The sequence below is a fragment of the Opisthorchis viverrini genome (assembly GCF_000715545.1).
Source record: "Opisthorchis viverrini unplaced genomic scaffold opera_v5_368, whole genome shotgun sequence".
In the NCBI taxonomy this organism is placed as follows: domain Eukaryota; kingdom Metazoa; phylum Platyhelminthes; class Trematoda; order Opisthorchiida; family Opisthorchiidae; genus Opisthorchis; species Opisthorchis viverrini.
Window position 1 is genome coordinate 348,946 of NW_008752029.1, and position 23,567 is coordinate 372,512.

A 23,567-nucleotide genomic window follows, 5' to 3' on the forward strand; every position below is an offset into this window, starting at 1 on the left:
GCAGGAATCCACGCGGATCCCACTATGCCGCACGTCTTTAGGCGCTGCTACGGCCGAGAAGCCTGGCCCGCTCGAGGTTGGCCTAAAATTCGGGACGCTTGCCGGTCCGGCATCAAGACGAGATCTGGTTGGTCAACAATCTGGACCCAACAGCCAATCATGACCCAGTATTGGCCAAATGCCGGTTGCCAATGGAGCTCCAGAACGCGTCAGAAATTCCAGAAAGTTATAGCCGCTTACGCTATATATATACGAAGCGCTGTACAACTGTTCCTGATTTCGTTTTGGGCGTTAATAGACCTTTTGCACCTTTGGTGTTTGTTTTGACGTGAACGCTAGCTTGGGAGGCTCAGACCGAGAACTAAACTGAGAAAAATACAGTTACAACATCTGGTTAGAACTTTCCATTTTTATTATAATGGATACATGTACTTAGAATTCCAGGGAAATTTCCGCATTCAAACCCCGAAGGAGACTATTTTCATTGTTTAGGAGGATGGTAACCCTTTTCTTGTGGGGAGGGACTATTGTCACTGTAAATGGTGGGGGCACAGGTCGATGGTAATTCCGGAACGTGTCGAACAAACCAACCAACTGTGTAGTCATACACTCATTTGCAAATTTAATTGGTAATGATGTGAGATTGAACTGTATCCTGTATCGTTGATATTCTGCAACTAGATGTGTTGCAGAGACCTTGTGCCTCAGTTGGAATGACATCCAGGTTATCAAAATAAATATAAGTGGAGAATATGAACAAATATGATTTCACCCATACCAACCACAGTCCAAAATGTCTTGAGTGCTAGTTCAGCTTCTCAAACTAATCCCTCAAAACGATTTCTGGTTTAGGCTGCGTAATTCGATTCTGAGCTCAAGTCTTTCACTAGTAAGAGGAAACTTATTGACAGTCAGTTATATTCTTGCTTGAGGTTGGTACCATGCTCATCGCAACCTGAATTACACTTGAAAGTCCAACGCTCCGTTAGCTTTGCTTTTTCTCAGCCGACTTCAGTTCTGAATAAGGGTTAGTTGCTCTATCTTCTTGCGGTTGCCATATCAATCCTCTGTCTAACCTCTTCCAGAGTCGACAGTGGTTATCGATCGGCCTTCAGTGTTCAGTCTTCCTTGGTCATGCTACCTATATGGAAGTTTGGTTCAGAAGACCAGAAGAAGACCTTCCTCCCCGGCCTCGGTGGGTTTACTGAGCGCCACTGCTCTGTAAATCACAATTCTATTTGCGTTCTTGTTTAACCTTGCTTGCGTTCACACTGGATTTATAGTTTGTTGCCTGCCTGGATAGCAAAAGCAGCTACTTAGACTTAATGCTAAGTACTTCGTATATCATTTTTGGTTCAAAGCCTAAGGGATCATAAGTGCCATTTCAAGTAACCTCTTTAAGAGCGTGATTATGCGGTTGTTGGAGACTACAGTTTGTCTTTATGATTCCTCCTGAACTGAAGAGTTGCTATTCGTACACAGTGTGCTTTCGTTATCATACCATATCACCCCCAGTTAGCTTATCTGGCCACTGGAAGAAAAACTGGTATCTCCCACACTTTCTCCATGTGCATGAGTTTTGTCCGGCTCACGTGATACCTACAGCTTGTGCACCGTAGCGTTCCTTTGTACTTCGGTTCCAGTCGATGGTGGTTTTATTTGCGGGCTCCCAGTTATATTCGGTATTAGCCTGAATCCTGTATTTGTGGTATCTCACGATACTATCATAGTTAAGATTATGTAGCTTACAAAGCCAAAAAACAGCACGAGCTGCGTTGCGCATTGGGGTGTAATATCCTGTGTAGTGTAATTGACTAGATTGGAAGTGGATACCAGTCTACGACACTTAGGTGGATGTGACTCTGTATTAACTCTTCGACGTTACCGACGGCTACTGTTGTACTTTCAGTGCTCTCGCTTTGATGATCCAAACCAAACCTGCCAGACAAATTTCTTCAAAAGTTAATTTTTGTTGTCGAATTCGATCTCTTGCACATTGCATTCTAATTACTTCCATTTTTCCTATTACCCTGATCAGCCAGTGGTGAGCTCGTTGGCTGCTTTGGCCTGACCGAACCGAATCATGGCAGTGACCCAGCTAGTATGGAGACATGCGCGGTCTATGATGCCAACAAAAAAGCTTTTGTCATTTCGGGATCAAAAACTTGGTGAGTTGCCATCTCCCATCTCGTAATGATATGCTCTCGGGCACTGGCCGTCCCGTGGGAACAGTTATGCATTCTCTGAATAATAGTCTCCGATACCCATGCAGTTACCACATGATCCCAAGTCGATGCATTTTACTGTGCATTGATGATTAGCTTACCTCGTTTAACTCTGTGGAAGGGCCACAGATGTACATTGTCCATGTCACACAAACGTTTGGCCGAGTGTCTTGGATCCTTAAGTCACGTTTCGGAGACGGAATCAACAGAGCTAGTTTGAAGTTGCTGGACACCATGAGAGCAGTCTTTTATGCTTTATTCACGGACTTGTCTGCAACTTTCATTTCGGCGTCCGCTCTAATAGACTTAGTGTGCATATATTAGACGTAATGAAGTTGGTGTTACCTTGCCCATTTTTTGAAACTTAGGATTAGTCTTTAAAGGGAATAAAGGATCGAACCGACCGAGAGCCTATCACAAAGGCTCTCAGGTACCGTCATCTTCTGGTCTACTTTTCTTAGCTGTCACCTTCGTTAGGGTCTGTACTGGTTTAACGCATCACTACTGTTCATAACTGATAATGTACAGCAAGACTTACACAGATTGTGGACCGATTTGGGTTCCACCGACATTCCTTGCGAAGCGTGTGATCCGACGTGGTCGGTATCTGTCTTGCTGATTGATATCCAGGTTTTCGGCCTCTCCCTTCTCAGACATTGACAACGGGCGTATGGTGATCTAAACCGGTAGCATTTGTAATCCTCCATCGATCTGTGCGGACCGATGTAAATGTGATCACTGAATAAGTTTGGATCGCCGCTGGATACCCTGTCCGATACTCTGTCCAATATACCACCCTGGATTCGGTTTCCCATTCCCTGGGAAACCGACTCACATTGATGACACACTTTTATGCCATCTTGCACAACCCCATGTTTTCTTCTTCTCCACTACCTCCATAACTTAGGTATGTGGAGCAACACTCCTTTATGCTAGAAAACCACCCACGAGTGCCAAGATAACATCTACAGTGCTTCAGTTAAGTTGTCTGTTGAAAAGTTGAGCACCCGTTGTATGATCGCCCATCGATAATTAACTAACACCGGCTTGTGTTAGAGTTTATGCTCTCATAGTTTAACTATCACAAGCGAACGAAACAGAACCCATTGTAGTCTGTCATGTGAAATCTGTTAGACTCAGCTGTTTGCTGTCTGTCACCGCTCCGGATAGAACGTAGCCAACGATTCAAACTTTATAGCTCGGTGCGTTGGCTTCACCTGTCACAGTAGCATGGCAACGTACGGCTTTCATGTTCCCAACCACTTCTCCTGAGTAACGAAAGGTAGTCTCAGCATATGCTTAATTGTTTTTTTCATAATGCAATGAAGACAACATAGTTGCAAGATAAATTCATCTCGTCCGCTGCAAAACGTGTAGAATGAGTAAAATAAGCGGGACGAAAAATGACAGCTACGTCAAATCTGTAAAATAACTAACATGAAGTGATCTGGAAAATAAAATCCCGGTACTTTTAGCGAATAACCTGATGTTCAAGTCCTTAGGCGAATATCACCAGTTTCAGTGTTCAATGATATGATACGTAGGGAAGTCTAGTCTATTTGACTGGTTACATCCCAAAATGACATGGAGTGCTGACTGGGTATCCACATTTTGCTTGGCTGTAATCAGATATTTCGTAAACGGTGAACCAAACATTTCGTCGGAATTTTATTGACAGTCGTCAAACTCCTTCACAAGCTGCTTTGCTCAGTATAGGACACCGAAGTGTGTCTGGTGGTTTGAGGTGCGTTTGTCCTACTACCGATACCCAGAAAGATACAACGGTTCGTGGGAACTACCGACACATCTGTCTGATGGATGCCGCAGCCAAAATCTTTGCCATACGACTGCTGCTCTGCGTCAGACAGGCGAGATAGTCTCACATGAGACCCAATCAGAGAGGTTTCGGTTCAGGAAGGGGTTGTTTTGACGAAACATTCACTCTACACTGTTTCGGAACACCTCTACAAGTTCCAGCAACCAACCACCGCTTGTTTCTTTGACCGCCCGCAGCATTGAATATGACCAGTAGGGAATTCCTATAGTCTTTCTTGTAAGCCAATGGCATGCCAGGCAACCTGCTGAATTTCATCGGACCCTATTAATCAGACGCAAAAGCATCCATCCGAGTATATGGGGAAGTGACTGAGCGGTTTATTCTAAATTGTCGCCAATGTAACGAATGCTTTTCAATATTGCGATTGGCTGGACAGTTAAGGTGATGCTGTTGTCTTCCTGGCTTTTCGGGGCACCACTCTGAAAAAGACAGGCATCAGCGAAATGATTTGTGAAGAATCAGGGCGGCAAAATCATACTGAGAGATGGGCTTTAAAGAGTAGTTCCATTTGTCGTCTTCAACACAAATTCTGGAAGAACCCAGCGAACTTGAATGGAACATCGACGCCATCCTGTTGTCAACAACATAAGTACATACTGCTTTATAGGTCAGAAACGTGGTCTCAACGCACAGAGCACCTGCGATAGTCGTCTGTGTTTGGCTGTCTGCGTCTTCGAAGAATTAGTCGAGTTTGGTAAGAACGTCGGATTAGGAATGTTGTGGTACTCCGGGTGACTTTAGGGTGAAGAAACTCACCTACCTTGGATGAATTACCCACGCTTCATAGATTACGCTGGTTGGGACATGTGCTCTGCATATCAGACGGCTGTCTGACTTTCAGAGCTTTTTTCTCTTAGTGGGACCGACCAAGAAGTGGACAGTGTGATGACCTGTCAAAACTAACAAGTATACTGAGTCGGGTTGACGACTGCCGCCTTTCTGGTCGAGGACTCCAGATCTTAGCTCGCCAGTGGTTAATGACAATGACAGGCGTGGCAATCAGTAAGTCTCATGCATCAGAGCTATCTTCTTGAATGGGTAGCTGATTAGTTTTCCGAACAGACTGATAATGCTATCGTCTCCAATGCTCGTCTTTCAATTTGATCGGTTCATCTTCAAGTATGTGCTTCAGATGTGATCCTTCCCAGTCTAGTCGAGGCACTTTATACGTTGAAGGTTTGTACAGCATTCTAGACCATGAGGTAGTATCATGCTATAAAATTGGAAGAGTACTTCGAAATGAGAACTTCGTGTACACACTACATGAACGAAAAGACATTTCTGAGGACATTGCCATGTCCCGGTGCGCCTCTAACCTTTACTGACAATCTAGCGTGGCTGTGTGGCATTTGTACAGCTGTTTAAATTGTAAGAACCTGCTTGAAAAAATCTCCCTGATGAGTAGATCCAATGATACGGGGTCTTATTCGTAGTGCCGCTTACCCTTATTCGTGAGTCTCAATGATCTCCGGTACTTAGGATGCCTTGTACATTCGACTAGTGAATGCCGTTTCTGTGGGACAGTTGGTTTCCATTATGATTTTCGAGACCAAACGTCCCCTCTCATCACGCCTCAGTTTTTTATGTCCCTTGCGAATGTAACTCACTATTGAAGTACTTCCCTCCGCGTTCATATAAATAACCTAAACTGCCCTTGGTAGTTTTACCTAAAAATATCTTGGGTGCAATCTACGGCATTGGATGGTGTTGGCCCCTTGTCAGTCCTAGAAATGCGTGGTAAATTCTTTTGTATCACTTTGGCACCCTCTCTGTCATTAATTTCGCGCGCATGTTTTGATCCAAAGTAATCAACTCACGGTTGGTAAGTACATCTGTCAGTCCAGCTGAAATCGGCACGACTGAAAAGTGACGTACGCTTAGACATAATTGTATGTAGTACGCGAAGTTATCGTTTCGGATCCCAAGTTTGTGGTAGCCCAAACCAAGGGATCGGTAGGCTTTTGAGCACGAAATGAAGGAGCTTTCGGAAAATCCGCACGTTATCAGTTCGCTGCGCCTTCAATGTTGGATCCACGTGATCCCTCCTTAGAATACACTGAAGATGTGCTTGTTCTTGTTCTTAACCTCTTTCCAGCGCTTCAGACGCCTTGATAGACTAGCATTGTATGCCTTTTCTTCCACGAGTCTTATTGCCTTTTCTTCCACGAGTCTTATCTATTCGTTTCAAGGTTGGGCTTAACTAGACTAGCATGGCTGTGTTGCACGTAGGTAGCCATGTCTTTCTGTATTGGTGATGATGGAAATAATAATTGTACGACAGTGTACTCTAGTGGAGCAGCTCATCGAAGCCATCAGAGTGAAGCTATCAAATCAACGATTGTAGGGAGATCTCAGCAACATGCATTGTTCCCCCACACTCTAAATTGCTCGCCGAAGTTTCATATCCGCACAATCGTTTCGCCTAATCGATCCACACACTGTCGTGAATGTGTAGGTGACCGAAGCTAAATCACTGATCCGTACCCTCATCATCTGATAAAAATGGGCTTTTGAAATTTCACTATCAGTGAAAACAGTAACGAGTAGGCCGGTGCACTAATCTTCTGGTATTTACTCCAGAAGTTGACATGCTGTTCAGATCGATTTGTATTTTCGGGACTCGTTTCGAATCCTGAATGAAACCACACTCCGTGCACTTCACGCAATTTAGTCCGTTAGTGACTACTCATCTACGCCTTTGATTCCCATATTCCAGGATAACCAACGCTCCCATAGCTGATGTGTTCATCATTTGGGCGAAAACTTTACCAGAGAATACGATTCGTGGTTTCATCCTTACTCGGGAAATGCCTGGTCTTTCAACCACGAAAATTGAAGGCAAGTTTATTCAATACACCAGTTGGGGATTCGGTGACCTCGTTGTTACTCTTATTGCTACATGTGCAGCTAGTTGGGTAGACTGTACCATCATCTGCTTCGGTCGAAGGTTTCACGAGAACTCCACCGTGCTTACGCTCACATAGGATAAAATTCCCTTTGATTCGAAACATCTGGTGATTTGTTTCATGCCGGAACTCTGCATCTTTCACATTATTCGCGACTTGTCGCAATTTGATAACCATTGGTTCTATGGGTCCCCGTAACCACTGATATGATAACATGGTGTGGGTCGGACAGTGGATTAAAGAGTTTTCAGCAACCTGGTAACTAATTTCTTTACGAAAAAAGCCAGTAATGCCTTGGTCTCCTATTAAGTGTGCGATCCATATAAGACGGCTTAGTACTGGTGTAATGAAAAGGCCGGTTGCTGAGTCATTGATCGTGAAGCATGAACAAAGCGGGTACAGTAAGTCAAACGCGGGATTAGAAGGATCGTTTGCATTAAAATACAGAAACCCGATGTACCTAGGTGTTCTACTGTAGTTTCCTCGGGCGTTTGACCTCATCGAAAGTATACATTCGAATAAACCAATAATTCCTAACTCAGTCGTTAGTTGTGGTTAGGAATGGTTTTTTAAACTGCAAAGAACTCGAATCGTAGGTTTTATTCCTAATGTACATCATTGCGTACACCCGTCCAATAGCATACCCGCCGTTGATAGCCATTTCGCTGCAAGTCCCTTCAGTTGCGGCGACTTATTCATTCATTACTTCCTCGGGCGCCTTGTGGCTGGCTCCCAGTTACCAGACTTTATCCTTGACCGTTCCGAGTCGCGAAAACGTTCCCGTGACGGTCAACTACAACTTTCACCACCCCAGTCGATTCGCTCCGCGTTTCCAGTGATATTTACACTCAACTTTCGTGTCTTTCAGTTGATTTCTGCAACATTTCCACGTTTTCTCGCGATCTTGTGCTTTTCTCCCATAGTTCCTATGGAGACAGGTGCGCAGTTGACCCCAACCCGTTTTCCCGACCAAGACAAAGATGTGGCTGCTGACCGTACATAAACGCGAGCAGTCCTGTTGTTGCTTTACGTAAGACTGGTCGCCTGCGAGTGGTGTCATCCGTGTCCACTTGGTACCAATCCGCGGCAGACAACTGTTGAACTTTTCGTTCACGTTATCTTTGGTAACAATTTGGTTCCTTGACGGTTGTGGTCGCTCGGATGGCAGGAGAATTTCGTACTCGACCCACCAACAAAAATCAAAAGGGTCTCCTCCACCTGTAAGCAGTTCAGCGTATTGCTCCACCACAGTCGGTTATAGCAGAATCCTACAAGATGGAAGTTCCCGGCCGTCGGCTTCATTCACAGTAGCACAATAGTGATCTTCGAGCCAGGGTCGTGCTACACATTGTCACCAACGTGCGTATTTTGAGAAAATCTGCCCCCCAAAATCGTTTTCAAGTCTGGGCTGATTAAGAACTCGTGTTGCGCATGCAATGATGAACCATCAGTTTTACAAGGGTATCCACCTACTGCCCTCATCGCTATTGCGATCATTTATTCGTGGATAACGGGGCCCAATTCATGAACACGGAGGTTGCAACTTTCTCGAAAAGCTGTTTTTAGCACCGAACTGGCCGTCCCCACTACAGCCAGTCTAATGACAAAGCAGTTAGAACAGCTGAAACCATCACCACCGTGTTCCATAACTGGAACGTTGGAACGCCGTCGTCAGAACACCAATCAGCACAGGGACTGCATTGTTGGAGGACTTTTACATCTCTGTCCCTATTTCCAGTTCGTTAGCCCCTAAAACCCCCCAACCCAGAGGGTGTTACAAAGGTGTTGGATGAAGAAAGAATGTTCGAAATTCATCATACTAGAGCCTTGCGGAAGCGCACACCGAGGAGGTTTGTGGGGAATTTTGCCAGGATAACCTAACAAATGGATTTTAACGTCATGATTTCATGGAATCATCAGAAGAAGGAACTGAATACATTTTCGAAAACACTTTCTTGTGCGCAGTGAAAAGAAAACATGCAACCTGACGATACTGGACTGACCAGATGTAGAGGTCTTCTGAAACGCGGAAGGGTATGATATGTTGATGAATACCCTTTTTGAACTTGAAACTAACTTGAACGCACCAGCGGTCACCCCTCTACTCGTCTCCCGCTTCTGCTTATACTGAATAGCATATTTATAAGCTGAGATTTCCTAGACGTTCATTGAAAAAAATCGACCTGCCAATGAAACGACTTTTCATAGTATTTTGGGGACCCTTTTGATAACGGCTCGACGTTCGGTCTATTTTGGTTGTATTGTGACAAGGACAGGAGACAGTTTTGTGCGTCTGTAATATCCAGGAACCGGGTGTTGTGTAGCAGACCACTGGTCTCTTCATCTTTGTAACTTTGGGGAAGGTAGAGTATGTGATTCCCTTACTTCCCAGGATTCTCCCGAATAAACAAAGTTCTGAACAAGCTACGTGCCTCTCTTTTCGTCCGGATCTTACGGAACATCACCGTGCGTGATTGGACATGCGCCTCTTCTCAGTTGTACCTTCTGGACGGTGACGTGATGCACATGATATCAAACTTCGGGAGAGATGGCTCAGTTATCACAGAGCGAATTTACTTACCGGAAGTTCTGTGGTTCGACTATGACCTCTGCATATTGACTTCCCCTGTCTAAGCTTGGGCAACCTGACAGTATCCCAGCCCTCGTGCTTCCTTCGGGTGGCATGGCAGCTAGGCATCGAAAGGGCTGAACGGTTTTGAGAATGTATTCCCAGAGCTTCATCATAACGTCCAACCGACTTCCTTGTTTAATCGGCTCCCGTAAAACTATATTCAACTTCAATTTCACCGGCATTCCGTCACATTAGAGACTCAAGTCATTTCAGTCCTGACTTCATCCACACTTATTTCGGAAAGTTTTGTCCACCAACCACCGTTTTCATGAATTTACACGAGTCCGTTCCTTAATGACGATCACTTCCAGCTGTCAACAGTTGTAAAATCTTACATACAGCCGTAAAATAAATAAATCGTTCAGCTGAAACACCCTTCCGGTGCCTAGCTGCCGTGCCACCCGAGGGAAGCACGAGGGTCAGGATACTGTCAAGTTGACCAAGCCTAGACAGGGGAAGTCAATAGGTAGAGATCGGTTCGAACCACGGAGCTTCTGGTCACCTCTAACCACTTGAGCCGTAAAAACCTGTCATCTGTCTTCTACCCATTCCTCATCTTACTTGACTCTGTCACGTTTCCATAATCGGGCTTTGATGTCGATACACGTCCTGAATGCATCGGCCTGATTTGTTCCCTTCCCGCTGTTGTAGAAGCTCGTCAGGAGATTATGCCAAGGCTTAGTGACGGTTGGATCTAGCATGGAAATCGGGCAAATGAAAAGGTATTCACATGGCCGCCCATCCCCTATCGCTGTCACCACTTGGCCTCAGTGGACTGTTAGTGAACCGGCCTTTGTGACCCAGTGGCCTCGGTTCAAAGTGTCGAGCGGACCGGGTGAATTTTGTCGCACTCAGAATTATCACGAAAGACGACTGGCGAACGTCGGCTTACCACATGAACAGTGCACTAGTTTGTAGCCTAGCCTTCCGGATCTGCCTACTGAATTTTGCACAAATAGCTACCAAGTTTCCGGTGAATAAAAATTACATTTCGGAAACTACGGTTTCTCTGACCTTACCACTTCGGAATAAAATCTCCTCAGTGCGTTTTTCTGAGATCCAGTTGTGTCAGTGATTTATTTAAATAGACGATTTTCCAAATTCATGAACTAGATTGAATTGGTGCCCAGTTTTTTCACAGCCCACAGTACACTTGTTGGTAGTACAGCCTTTGCTGAAGATTTGCCCCTCTATCCAAGTTTTCTAGTTTTGTCCCGGGCTGAATAAGCGGGTACGTCTTTTTGACGTGCGAAGCGCTATTCAGGGTAACTGTTTTGATAGAAATACTAACTACTGTCCAGTAGTTCGTGCAAAGGTGCAGGAAAGTAATTATTGTGACAATTTGTCACAGGATTATAACGGGCTATTAAGATCCACAGGTTGTCACTGATTGTGGGTAATCTAAGCTCGTAGAGCGGATATCTTCCTTTAGACTTCTTGATATCATCCTAGCGGCCACAAGCCACCGTTGACTGCCGCGCTATCTGCGTGTACGGATGACTTTAAATAGGAGACATTGTGCAGCCACCACTGAAGAAGTGCCACTGATTTGTTGTCACAGCTAAACATAGAACTCAGCATAAACAGCATTTTGAATTAAGAATAGACCCGAAGCTGTTGGTTGAACATTCTCAGAGTCACTGTAGATTAAACGCGGCCTGTCTCGCTCATACTACCTCTGTCAGCGAACCTGTGCCTTCAGCGCACCACGAGCAACTCTCCTTATCGCAGCAGTCGATGCGATCGGACAAGTGATCAACAAGACACATCAGTGAACCACAAAGCCACTTAGTTGCCGAGTGCAGCTAGTCTATCACTAACCTTGACTATTGATGCAGAAGGAATTGNCGATGCGATCGGACAAGTGATCAACAAGACACATCAGTGAACCACAAAGCCACTTAGTTGCCGAGTGCAGCTAGTCTATCACTAACCTTGACTATTGATGCAGCAGGAATTGTCTCTGAACAATCGGTTATGGCCTTTCAGGTTTCCAACAATTCCAGTTTTTCCGTTCCCCATCCAAGTTGTTTCCGCAAGTGATAGTGGCGGTTTCGACCTCCTCCGATGACTTCTGTTTGTGGATGGGGAACAAGTAAACACCTGGTAACCAAATCAACTGATAAAAGGAACAATTGCTGTTGCCAGCACAGATGCCAACCATTTGAGAGCGCTTCGGTGGGAAACTTTTAATCGGTTACACATATTTATGTCACCTTGTACTGCAACCTTGGGGGTCATGGCTCTAGGTGCTTCAAAGCAAAGGGTGATGCATGCTTGGTCAATCGGCAAACCACGTTTAGAACGCAGTCTTTGGTCACAATGATGAATACGTATCATATTCTCACATAAGCCACGTAGCGGGCCGGGATGTCTTTTTTGCGGTGTTACTGACCGTCTTTTTCAAGCAAACTTTGACGTCTTTCCATCACTTCTTGCTCACTCTGCCGAAGTGAGGAAGCTTCACGAAATTATCTGATGCAGGTTAAAATCACGTGTGTGTGTGTGTATAACGCTATTGCATTGGTTTGTTTAACAGTAGAAAAAAATAAAATGTCGGTTAGTCCGTATAGTGATGAACCCATGGACCATTCATCTCGCCAATAGTGTGACACGAGTCATCAACTCTGGAAGATATGGAACGTTCCTTTGTTCTGGTGTAGCTATGATGTTTTCGGCCTGTAAATGTCTAGGATCCCGTTAAACGTGGTTAACCAGTTAGTCAGTTAGTCATTCAAGTTATCGACCGTCTTCGGGCGTGGTTTACGCTGAAATACGTCTGACACAGAGGTGATTGGACCGCTGTATTGAAAATTTCCAATCATCAACATGTGATGGATGGGTAATTTATTGCGTTGCGAGTCATGTATACCTATTCAGAAGTACATTTTTGATCCTTGAGCGATTTTTTTCGAGCGTTCATGACCCAGACCATACAGTCTTTTTTCCAACTCCCAAAAGTACGAACGGTTTTTGTGCGGGGACAATACATTTTTGAGAAGTGATCTACCGAAATAACACAGCTTTTGTTGACCACGTCTTGTCTTCGGAGTGCCAACAAGGCGACTTCTAAACCGAGCGCCTCGACTGGAGCAGTGTGATGTTCAGCCGACCACATGATTTCGAGCTGCGAAGGCCATGGATGCACCACCTAAAATGGTCCTCGGTTTCCTAACCAGGTTAGAACTCGTAAAACGTCAGTGTTTCATGGCCACTGCCCGGCATATAATCATACGCCGGTGACTTAAGATGAGAAGTCCCGTTTTCTGCGTTCATTTCCCTCAAGCCCTCTGTTCATTCATTTCGCTTTTAGTTGTGCTTGTTTTCCTTCTCGGTGATCCAAATGACTGACAATGCAAACCACATAGATGGGGCTGGATTTAATGGGCGATGTTAACACTGGTGAGAGTGCTGTCACTTGACCTGTATGATGCAAGATTACATTGCACCACCTGATTCATATTCGATGCAGTTACAAAATGCACCACCCACCGCCATAAGCTGTGGCAACCGGGGCCGTACATACTGTTCAAACTGAACTGAACTGAGTTGAGTTGAGATCAACTGGGCGACAAGAAATCGCTTCGCCGCAGTGTCCTATGTCATCTGAGGAGACCCGGTCTGTTTGAGACCTAAAACGCTCCATGGGTTTGCCAATTTCCGAGCACTACAAAATGACCCTTTCATTCACCTATGGGATCCACAACATCAACATACTGAAAGTGGTAGCTACCGAAATTTCAGTCACAATGCGATTGATCAGTATTGTAATCGTTACGCACGAAAGTCTTCCACATGGAAGACCATCTTGTCTGTGTCTAAATGTTTGGTAATTTAGGTTCAGTTTAGATTAACAAAATGAGCAGTTTCCGGCGACCAATTACGGTGGTTATTTAGGCAGTATTGCGGAATACGGGTGTAACGGTGATACTACTGATGGGGAGGCACGCGAGTAGTGTGTGTTGTTCGTAGAATTTCGCTTTGCGTCTCGTGAAAAGTGGAGATCTGTTGCGGAATTCGTGGAGTCACTTTGTAACATTTGCTTGGATTTGACCGAGGAATGATCGGAGTAAATGAATCTCCAGGAAAGTTCAAGAAGACTTGTTCGGGAGAAGATGGGTGTCCAGTTTTCGTAAATAAGATGCAAATTAGAGTTTTGCTTCCCTGTTCAATGGTCTGTAATCGATCAGTTGGCATTTCCTAATAAATAACTCCGCAGCGAAGGCCTTCTTCCTTTTAACGGGTAGCTCGGGTTCTCTGCTGGTCTGTTCGCCGAGCTTAGCAGTTGGATTGTAAACGTTCCATCACCAATCAAGGCAACATCGTCAGTGCGGAGTTGAGTGGGACATCAGATTTTGAAGATACAGGGTGGTGGCCATTCAAGGTGGCTACCAAGCAGGAAGTGTCATTGTGACTTGCTGTGGTATAGCACCTCACGGAATAACGTTGTTTCACTACAGTGACTTGAGCACGAATACGGAAACTAAATGGGGTAGCCTAGGCAACCTGAATGATGGAGATGTATGTTGAAGAGACACACCGATAGTTTATGTGTTGCATACACCTAAAGCGGGAGAATGAATCCGTATAAACAAACTTCTGCTTGTTTCAGGCCAGAAGGAAACCATGCGGATTACATCGAAATGAGCAGTACGGTAACGTGAAGAGTATGATTTACTCTGTAAATTAAGAAAGATGTCACTGATAGATCGTTATATACGGTTATAGAACGTCAACCATGAGTTGTGTATCAACGGTGGACATCTCAAAGTGTCATATGGAGAGAAGTCACCACTTCTCGTCATTTGCCGCTTCAGGTTACTAGTTTTTGTCCAACAAAAGTAATACTACAGTATACGATGAAGAATTGTTCACTGACAACCCGTTGTCTGCGTTAGGCACTTGCATCGCCGCATCGCGTCTTTGATTTGAACTGAGAATTCAGTAAGGGTTCTTCCTTTTCTAGACTCACCATTTTCTGTGTGACAGAGTCATTATTTAGATTGCCTGAAGTTAAACAGTGACTTGAAGGAGTTTCGTCAAAGTTTAATTCCCTATAACAGCACCTTCACCTGATATGTACTCGGAAGACGAAGGGTGGCATTTTAGATTTGGTTTACTGTGTATATCTAACCTCATCGGGTCTGACCTCTTCAGGTATACGATACGCTCAATTCTTCCCAGCTTACTGGCCTTCAAGTATACCAGCTTGCCGAATGCACCGGATTTTGCGTTTTCTGACCTTGATTTCGCTCTCAAATTTAGTACCTCGTGGTAATGTGCACCATTATTCCACTGACGCAAACCCATGGTGTTCATAGTTTGTTCTCACAGATGTTCCTTGCCACTCAGTGCTCCGACATGAGATTTCTCATCATCCCTAGAAGGCAATTTCACGACTGCCTTAGTAATCTTTCCGTCCACACTGTCCATAACGCTGACACTTCCAGGTCCTCCGTGGTTAGCTAACCAACTCGAATAAGCCTGGATTATCCCTTCACGTCCAATCAGCCTTCACCAAAGTCCAACTTAATGGCACTTTTTGTTTCAAAGCTATTTATAATGTGTGTATCAAGCAGCTGTGTCTTAAGGTTTGTAAATACGTCGAATCTTGCAACCGGATTTACAGTTCCAGTGATCATTCTTCGGATTGGTTCTAGAATTATTACTGTTTACTATTTAGTTGGTGGATATTCTCGCCAGCTGTGTGGTCAGAATTCTCGATGACCTCCGTAACGTATATCAATGGATGCTCTTTTAGACAAGACAGTCACCATACCCTGATTGGCATGCCATTAAAGTGTATCTGAAAATTTAGAATATAACAGCCTACTATTTGGTCTACTGAATGGGTGAAATTTCAAAGGTACCAAGGGATGGTACTGCTAACAGAGTGAAGTGAATAGATTTCAGTCTGACACAGTATATAAAGATTACTGCGCTGCAGCTACCCTACTACGAAAAACTCACTTTTCCAATCTGATCCCGGTTAGTCATATTCTGATGCCTTGCAATAAGGAACCAAAGACGTGGGACGTGGCAGAAGAGTCAGCACAAATCTACAGTAAATATTCTGATGCCTTGCAATAAGGAACCAAAGACGTGGGACGTGGCAGAAGAGTCAGCACAAAAAATGTCTACAGTAATTTTATTTTATTTTATTTGATTAAATCCTTTGGATTTGCCTGCCTTTTTTATGATTGAACGTGGAAACTGTTAAGCATTGGTTAAGCTCTTCATGTCCGACTTGTACACGATATTGTCGTTCTTCTATTTATTGGACATTGCAATCCCTTGAGTGTATGATGTTATGGACGTACTTTCTAAAAGAATAATTTCAACTTAAACCAGTAGTACATTTCTTAGTACGGAACTCTTCTCCTATACACTGCACTCGTACGCACTGTAACTATATAAAATTATTCAGTTTCCTCGTCTTCTCTTTTAGGCAAGTTCTCATTGCGTGCCAGCTCCACGGGAACCATACACATGGACGAAGTAGTGGTTCCGGAGACCAACATGCTCCCCGGCGTGAAGGGACTGAAGGTGCGTGATGCATTATCCTCTTAAGTTGGTTGTGATGATGTCCTCGGAATTCAGAAAGCTCTGTACCACTAGGCTTTATGTCTCATGTGGCGGGCTTGCAGAAATGTAACTCCACTGCCTTGTTAGTTGTATCAAGCTGTCCGTCACAGGACCACGCGCCTTCCATCCAGTTCGAATAGATTTGAGAATTTCTCCTGGTCTCAGATGTCATATCGGGAGATCTTAAAATGCCATGATGTAGTAAGGTGAGAAACGAGCACCCCTCGGATGCCTCGCAACGGAATTCCGCGATCGATTCAATTTGTGTCTTTGAAGTATGCATACAATACTTCAGTTCAGTCATCCCTCGAACCGCTCGGGACGAACCCAGATTTCTCGCACCTTGCTTTCCGGTAGCCTGGTGATCTTAATGCAATGGCTCTTGATAGCAACGGTGTGGGAACTGCGCTTAGCCACAGGGCTAAGTAAATTCAAATCCACTTCGCAGTCGCCCCGGCGCGGTTAGATTGTCTGGTTCAATCAAGGTCAGTGCACCTTGACGCGATAAAGGGTGTTTCTGTCTTTTTATTGGCGTTGTTGTTGTGGGCGCCAAGCATACGTCTAAGGAACGCATCTTCATGGTTAGCACTTCCAACTTTCAAGAAGCGCAACGGAACCTTTCCAAATCATAGTTGTTTTGGCCCTTGTCATCCACCCTCGTAATATTTTATGTTCTAAACACAGTGCGCATAAGTTTTCAGGGATAGTATGAGCGAACAAGTTAGTGACCCGAATAATCTGTTTGCTAATCTAAGGTCTTGTCTGCCTAGCCATTTGATAGTTCGTCCTTTCCAAAAGAGCTCCATGATAAAGTTTAAATCAACCTGAAAAAACCATGTAGTCCATAGTGATACTTCACTTCTTAGCATTTTTTGTTTCCTTCTAGTCCTCTCAGTCTGACTGAATGATTATTTATCAGACAGACGTAAAAGAAATGTCTTTTTGCGTCTTCTTCGAGCTAATGTAATTGTTGACGAAAATTAGGGAAAGAAAACAGGACAACTCGCCATTTGAGGTATAAAGGTCCTACTGCAAGATCATCCTCATATCATTATCAGCAGCACCAATCCGGAGCATTGATGTTAGACTATGCGTAATCCGTGTTGACTATTTTCATCCTACATCAGCCTGTCGACCTGCATGAGGTTCTACGGCCACTGCTATTCCGGTATTTGGCTATCACATTTTGTTCTCCATCCATCCAGGGCCCTTTTACATGTTTGAATAGTGCTCGGTATGGAATTGCTTGGGGTGTACTGGGAGCGGCGGAATTCTGTCTTGACGCTGCCAGAGAATACACACTGACTCGCCAACAGTTTGGCAGGCCGCTAGCTGCCAACCAGCTGGTACAAGTCAAACTGGCTGATATAATGACCGATGTCGCTTTGGGGTTGCAAGGTTGTGTTCAGGTAAGCACGTCCGCTTTTTCTGATTCCCCTATTCTCTTTGACTCAATGGAAATTATTCGCTATAAGCCTCCTGGCGATCTCCTGAGCAGTATCTAAGGCATCCCCTTTCACTTTCTTTGGCCGATTCTTTGGGACCGTCGAATCAGAACTATAGCTCGTGTAGGTTGGTGTCGGCTAATCCGTAATTATGCAATTAGAAAGCGCATTTTCGGTTGTGTACTTCCATTGTTCAGCACCAGAAGCTGCATTGGTTGGGACATGTGTTGCGTATGCCAAACCATCGTTTGCCGAAGAGAGTGCTGTTTCCCATGCCCAATTCAGAGTGGCGTAAACAGAGAGGTGGCCAACCCTTGACTTGGCAGAGGAGTATGAAGGAGATCACGAAACGCTTGGGTGCTGTCGGTGCTACTTGCCTTCCAGGATGGGGACCGCGTGATCCTCACTGTGTATTATTACTCACTGTGTATGTATTACCGGAATAAAAGATGATCCATTGTTTGTTTCCTAATATGGAAAGCACAGCTCATTTTGAAGGCCGCGGATGGGGCAACTGCCAAATAAAGGCCAGCCGAATATGTTCATTCGTCAAAAAGTCTTTCGTGACTGTGTTGGAGTTTTCAAGCTCTGTTTTAACCCTTCTTCTGATAAATTGTTGATTGCAGGCTATAACGATCTCACTAGTTGAATCGGTTCCATAAGTAATGGCGATGCTGACATGCCTCAACGGCTTGTCACCTCTTCTGTTGCTTTTTCCGTACAAATTAATTGCTAGTCTTGCATAGAAACTGCACTTGCATTTCGCGTGCTTCTTTACAACGGTTGGGTTTTCCACCGAGGTTGTGAGTTGTACTCATGTCAGCTTTTCCCTGCTACAGGTCGGGCGTTTGATGGATGCTGGCAAAGCCACTCCGGAGATGGTCAGCCTGATCAAGCGCAACTCAACCGACAAGGCCCTGACTGCCGCACGTCTGGCTCGTGACATGCTGGGTGCAAATGGCGTGAGCGATGAGTACCACGTGATTCGCCATGTGATGAACCTCGAATCTGTTAACACCTACGAAGGAACCCGTGATATTCACGCCCTCATTTTGGGCAGAGCTATCACGGGTATCCAAGCATTTACCTCCCAGTCGTGACTTTGTTGTTTCTCCCGTCGATTTTCGGGTCCTTTTTAAAAACGAAACTCGTGTTTTCTACCAAAGACGTGATTTTCCCTTAGCTCCTTTCATTTTTGTATCTACCACCCTATCGGCAATGTCAGATTGACTAATGTATTTGAAGTGGATATTTTTAACTGCCTATAGACCAGGTTTCTTCGTGTACTTGTGTCCTACATCTATTGACGTGTGATAGTGTACGAAAATTCCCCAAAAAGCTTTTTTATACGAAGAGTGTCGTTAGACAATGGTGTACACTCCTCAATCGTACCCGACTTATCGTTGGCAGACATAAGACAGTTTTTAAAGCTTTCAAAAGTAAACTGTGGGCTCCGACCAAAATGCACTCAGTGGATAAATCTCCAGAATGGCATTCACTATGGGGTATTGTTCACATCGTCAGGACTACCGTCCCTATGTTTCAGAGCGCCGTCGTATGCTAGTGGGAGAGGACCGCTTTGTCTAGACAGTTGATCGTCGTCTTTGGTCGCCTTTTGGCCTCTTCGGTGTACGGGTGTCGTACAACTCAAACTATGCGTGGTAACTAATAATCGTTCAGCTGTAACACCCGGTGCCTAGCTGCCATGCCACCTGAGGGAAGCACAAGGGCTGAAATACTGCCAGGTTGCCCAAGTCTAGACAGGGGAAGTCGAGAGCAAGAGGTCGGGTTCGAACCATGGACCTTCCGATCAGTAAATTCGCGCTCTGACCACTAATGTAGCGACAAGTTGTCCAAGTTTGTCAAGGCCCGTGCTGGATTCAAACCACCTACCTATCGGTTTGAATCCTATACCTCCCACCACAGGAGGTGTTCTGTTTTCCCATTTTCATTACCTACTCACCAATGCTTTTGTTAGCTGTTGCAGTGAGGCGACTAGATTGCCTATTTTAGAGGGTTATATCGAACTTTGTAAACCAAAGCTACCTCTGTTTTGCTGACTATGCCGGTTTGTCGTCATGATATATAGCTGAGGCGTAGGCAGGTCCTTCTGGCAAAGCATCGTGTTCTCAGTACAGCGATACCAGTGCTTTGTGTACCTGTCAGAAGATTCACATGCTAACGCGATGATTATTATCAGGTTTTTTATGAAGGTTTAAGCTTTAGGACCGCGCATTTTTTGTGTCAGGCCCGGAATCGACTCTATTCCTCTAGTCTTTTCACCGGATCATCCCGAAATGAGGCCATAAAATCCTACTGTTTATCCGGGTGTTGCTACCCTACCTTCTTCCACACCCTGGTCTGCATGGCAGAATTCGTGTTTGATCAAGCATCCGAAAGAGAACTCTTGTATGAATAGGCCATCCGTTGTCTTGTATGGTTCCTATCGGGTAAATAAAATAACAAATCGTTCAGCTGTAACGTCCTTTCGGTGCCTAGCTGCCATGCCACCCGAAGGAAGCAAAAGGGCTGGGATACTGCCAGTTTGTCCAAGCATTGAGGAAGCTGGTGACAGTCAGTATATTGCATCTCGCTAAGTTGGTGGCTGTGGGTGATTATTCTTAAAACCAAGACAATTCACATTTGTAGGTTCAACCATGCGTTAGAGACTGGTATCTGCGCGCTTGTTAGTTGTGTTGCCTACATCAGAAACGCCTACAATATATGAATATCTCAGGGATAATATAGCGATGGTGTCCTTTCGTCGGAATGAAACAGATTGAAGATGGCTGATATCGGTTGGGTATAACTACCATAATGTTCTTCAGTCTTCTTGTTAGGATTACTTGTGGATGTATTTAGTGAAGTACATTCCACCCTTTGGCCGGAAGTATCAGGCAATGTATCAGGTGTCACAACCTCTTGTTTCCCGAGGGGCGTTGAGCAACTCACAAGAAATTGTACCAGCTGGTCTACAGTCTTGCTCACTGATTACTAAGTAGTGCGTCACTGTACTGGGGACTGTGAGGATGCTCCACTTTTTCGTCATTGGCCGATGCATTAATTAACGAGAAGTACTTTTAGCCGCAATAGTACAAGTAGAAGAGTTTTAGCTTGATTGATGGCTAGCTTTACATGTTCGGTCGATGGCCGAATTTATTTTCTGTCGACCACACACAAAATCTTCAGCAGTCACTATCGTCAAAAAGCTCAACCAAATGGCATTTGTCGTGACATCCTTGAAATCGACCCTTGGTTGTCATCGCCAAATCCCATATTGAATTCAAGGCGGTGAAATAATTGAGCGCATGGCCAAAGAACTCCAGTCACCGAACTATTTCTTATCTGATCACCTTACAATAGATTGCCCCATCTTGGAATATGCGGGAACACTCCCTGGACGAGAACCCAGTGGTTCTATACACTTCTCGCCCACGGTATAGCCTGTCCTGATTCCACGAACGATACATACCCGCCTGATTTCATGTGCTGCACCGCTTTTTTAATATGCATCTTTGTTCATATTTTGTGTACTTTTGTCGTCAGTCCGTCAACCTGAACGGCTATTGAGTAACAGTTGAGTGGACGCTTGGCCTTGTCACAAAACTCACACGCTACCTCAGTATCCCATCATTAACGTTCCCTATTCACTGTTTCGTGAGTCAGTTGATGCTTTGAATTTGTGGAGACGCAGAAGAATGATGGGGGCATCATCTCACTTGCCTTTTATTACACACTCTTACATCCAGCCAAATCCCTTGTTAAAACTAGTGCAAAAAGGCTTCGCGGTCGGTTCTGGGGCTGAAGTTATTGAGTTATGTGAACTGCAGTTTGAATTATGTGAGCTGCAGCTGAGAGTTTATTTGTTTCACTGAAATTTGCATTGGTATGGGATCACGAGCAAAATTCACTTCGTCAAACGAATACCTCCATTTGGACAAATTGCTGACGGTTCCGTAAAAGGATTTGCTTGATAAGTAAGTTAAAAGGCATTTGAAAGCTTTTCGAGAAATACACCCATTTGCAAATCAATTTGCTTTTCACGGGAGATTCAATCGAATCTCTCGTTTATGATGTTCTCCAGCTGAATGCGCTTCACACAGGCCGCCTCATGATTCAGTTGGCACGATATTCGAGATATCGCAGTATATTTTCATAAACGAGAGATTCAATTGAGTCTCCCGTGGAAACCAAATTGATTTCCAAATGAGTGTATTTCTCGAAAACAGTCCAATTTGGGTTCAAGTAGATCATAAGGTTGACGGAAACTCGGAGACTGCGCCTACCTGATGAGCCCTAAGAAGGGCGAAACTGGTCGTGGGCTGTCAAAGAGTTTTCAGCAACCTTGTGAATAGTTTCCTTTATGAAAATCATTTGAAAGCTATTATTTAAACATCTTTTTTTACTTAATAAAAATCGCTCAGCTGTAACATTCTTTCGGTGCGTAGCTGTCATGCCACCCAAAGAAAGCACGAGGTCTGGGGTACTGTCAGGTTGCCCAAGCCTAGACAGGGAAGTTGAGAGGCAGAGGTTGGGTTCGAACTACGGATGTCCCAGTTCGTTAGCTGGCGCCTTCACCACTGAGCCATCTTGCTGAATTACTAACGCTTAAATTTCATACCCACATATTACAATGGTGGGCTAAATCAGGATACCACTCTAAGGACAACGGTGATCAGGTAAGTCGTCTCAAAACCCTGTTGCGCGTCGGAAGACAACAATCTGAGATTTTCCCACGTCATTCAAGACTATGGGACTTCCATCCTTTACCATGAGGAATTTGAAGGCAGTCTGCTCATCTAGCGGCAAAACCTTGTACTCTTATGCCTATTGAACAACTAAGCCTTCATTATCACATCTAGCTTGCATTGTGAGTTAGCTAACAGTTGCTATGCGTTTACGGGTTCCTTAAGAAACAGGTGACTTGGTAGGTTTGGTGTATCTTGATGGCCTAGCCATAAAACCTGTTCGGGTGAGATTTTCGACCACACGTCAAGAAACATTGATTAAAAACACATCGGTGTTTCCCACGGTAGAAATTTCACACAGCAGTTTTGAGTGTGAAGGTAGGTTCACACTAATGTTATCCCTAGTGTAATGACGATTCTTTCAATGCGGGTTCTCAATGTATCATACTTAGTAGAAACATCAATAAATGGTGTACGAAATCGAAACTGAGGAATTTTTCAGACACACTTGTCGGCCTTCCGTCAACGAGAATACAGGCTTTGTGTACAGCTCCCGGTAGCCAACTGCTTATGGCGAATTTTCAGGGAAATTTGATGCAGCACGTAGAATAGTACAAAATTCGCACATGGAATCAGCAATAGATGTTATGCTTGCATCGGCGAAGCGTTTAACGTTGGCGAAATACAGTCATTTGCATACCAATTTGGTTATGATGGGAGGGTTACCTGAATCCCAGCTGAATCTCTCGTACATGGTGTTCTTAAGCAACGGAATGTGCTGCACCAGACCGCCTCATGTTTCATTTTATGTGGAATTCGATATATGGCGATACATTCTGCAGACGTAATGCACTACTCATAGGGTTTCCGAAAATTCTTCGACAGCCCACGGCCGGTTTTACCTTTCCCGGGGCTCATCGGGTGGGCGCAGTCCACGAGTTTCCGTCAACCTTATGATCTACTTGAACCCAAATTGGACGGTTTTGACAAATACATTGATTTGCATGTCGATTTGGCTTTAGTGAGCCCTTAGAAGGGCGGAACCGGTCTCGGAAAGTCCAAGGTTCTCAGCAGCCTTATAATTAGTGTATTACGTCTACGCGAAGTTCGGTGTTATTTGCAGATTAAAAGCCATTGTGCGCATCAAATCAGTTGCTTATTCGGACTACTTCTTAACGTGCCAGTAGCATCACCATTTTAAGGTGCAGCATTTCGTCCTCAACAAACGCCTGATTGAAACGCACTTAGG

At 44.6% G+C, this 23,567-nt stretch overlaps 2 protein-coding genes across 2 annotated transcripts in view; one reads left to right on the plus strand and one right to left on the minus strand.

Moving 5' to 3' along the window:
* Nucleotides 1-19,040, plus strand: part of T265_10474 (hypothetical protein) — a gene marked incomplete at both ends in the record, with an annotated part of 28,830 nt that extends 9,790 nt beyond the window's left edge. Inside the window, 6 exons of the mRNA XM_009176854.1 lie at nt 1,086-1,195; nt 2,039-2,168; nt 6,779-6,876; nt 16,049-16,146; nt 17,391-17,594; nt 18,470-19,040. Coding sequence (XP_009175118.1) covers nt 1,086-1,195; nt 2,039-2,168; nt 6,779-6,876; nt 16,049-16,146; nt 17,391-17,594; nt 18,470-18,730 — 901 coding nt within the window. The remainder of the gene's footprint in view (nt 1-1,085; nt 1,196-2,038; nt 2,169-6,778; nt 6,877-16,048; nt 16,147-17,390; nt 17,595-18,469) is intronic.
* The window catches only part of T265_10473 (hypothetical protein), a gene marked incomplete at both ends in the record, with an annotated part of 42,035 nt that overhangs the window by 10,504 nt on the left and 7,964 nt on the right, over nt 1-23,567 (minus strand). The gene's annotated exons all lie outside the window — the stretch shown is intronic.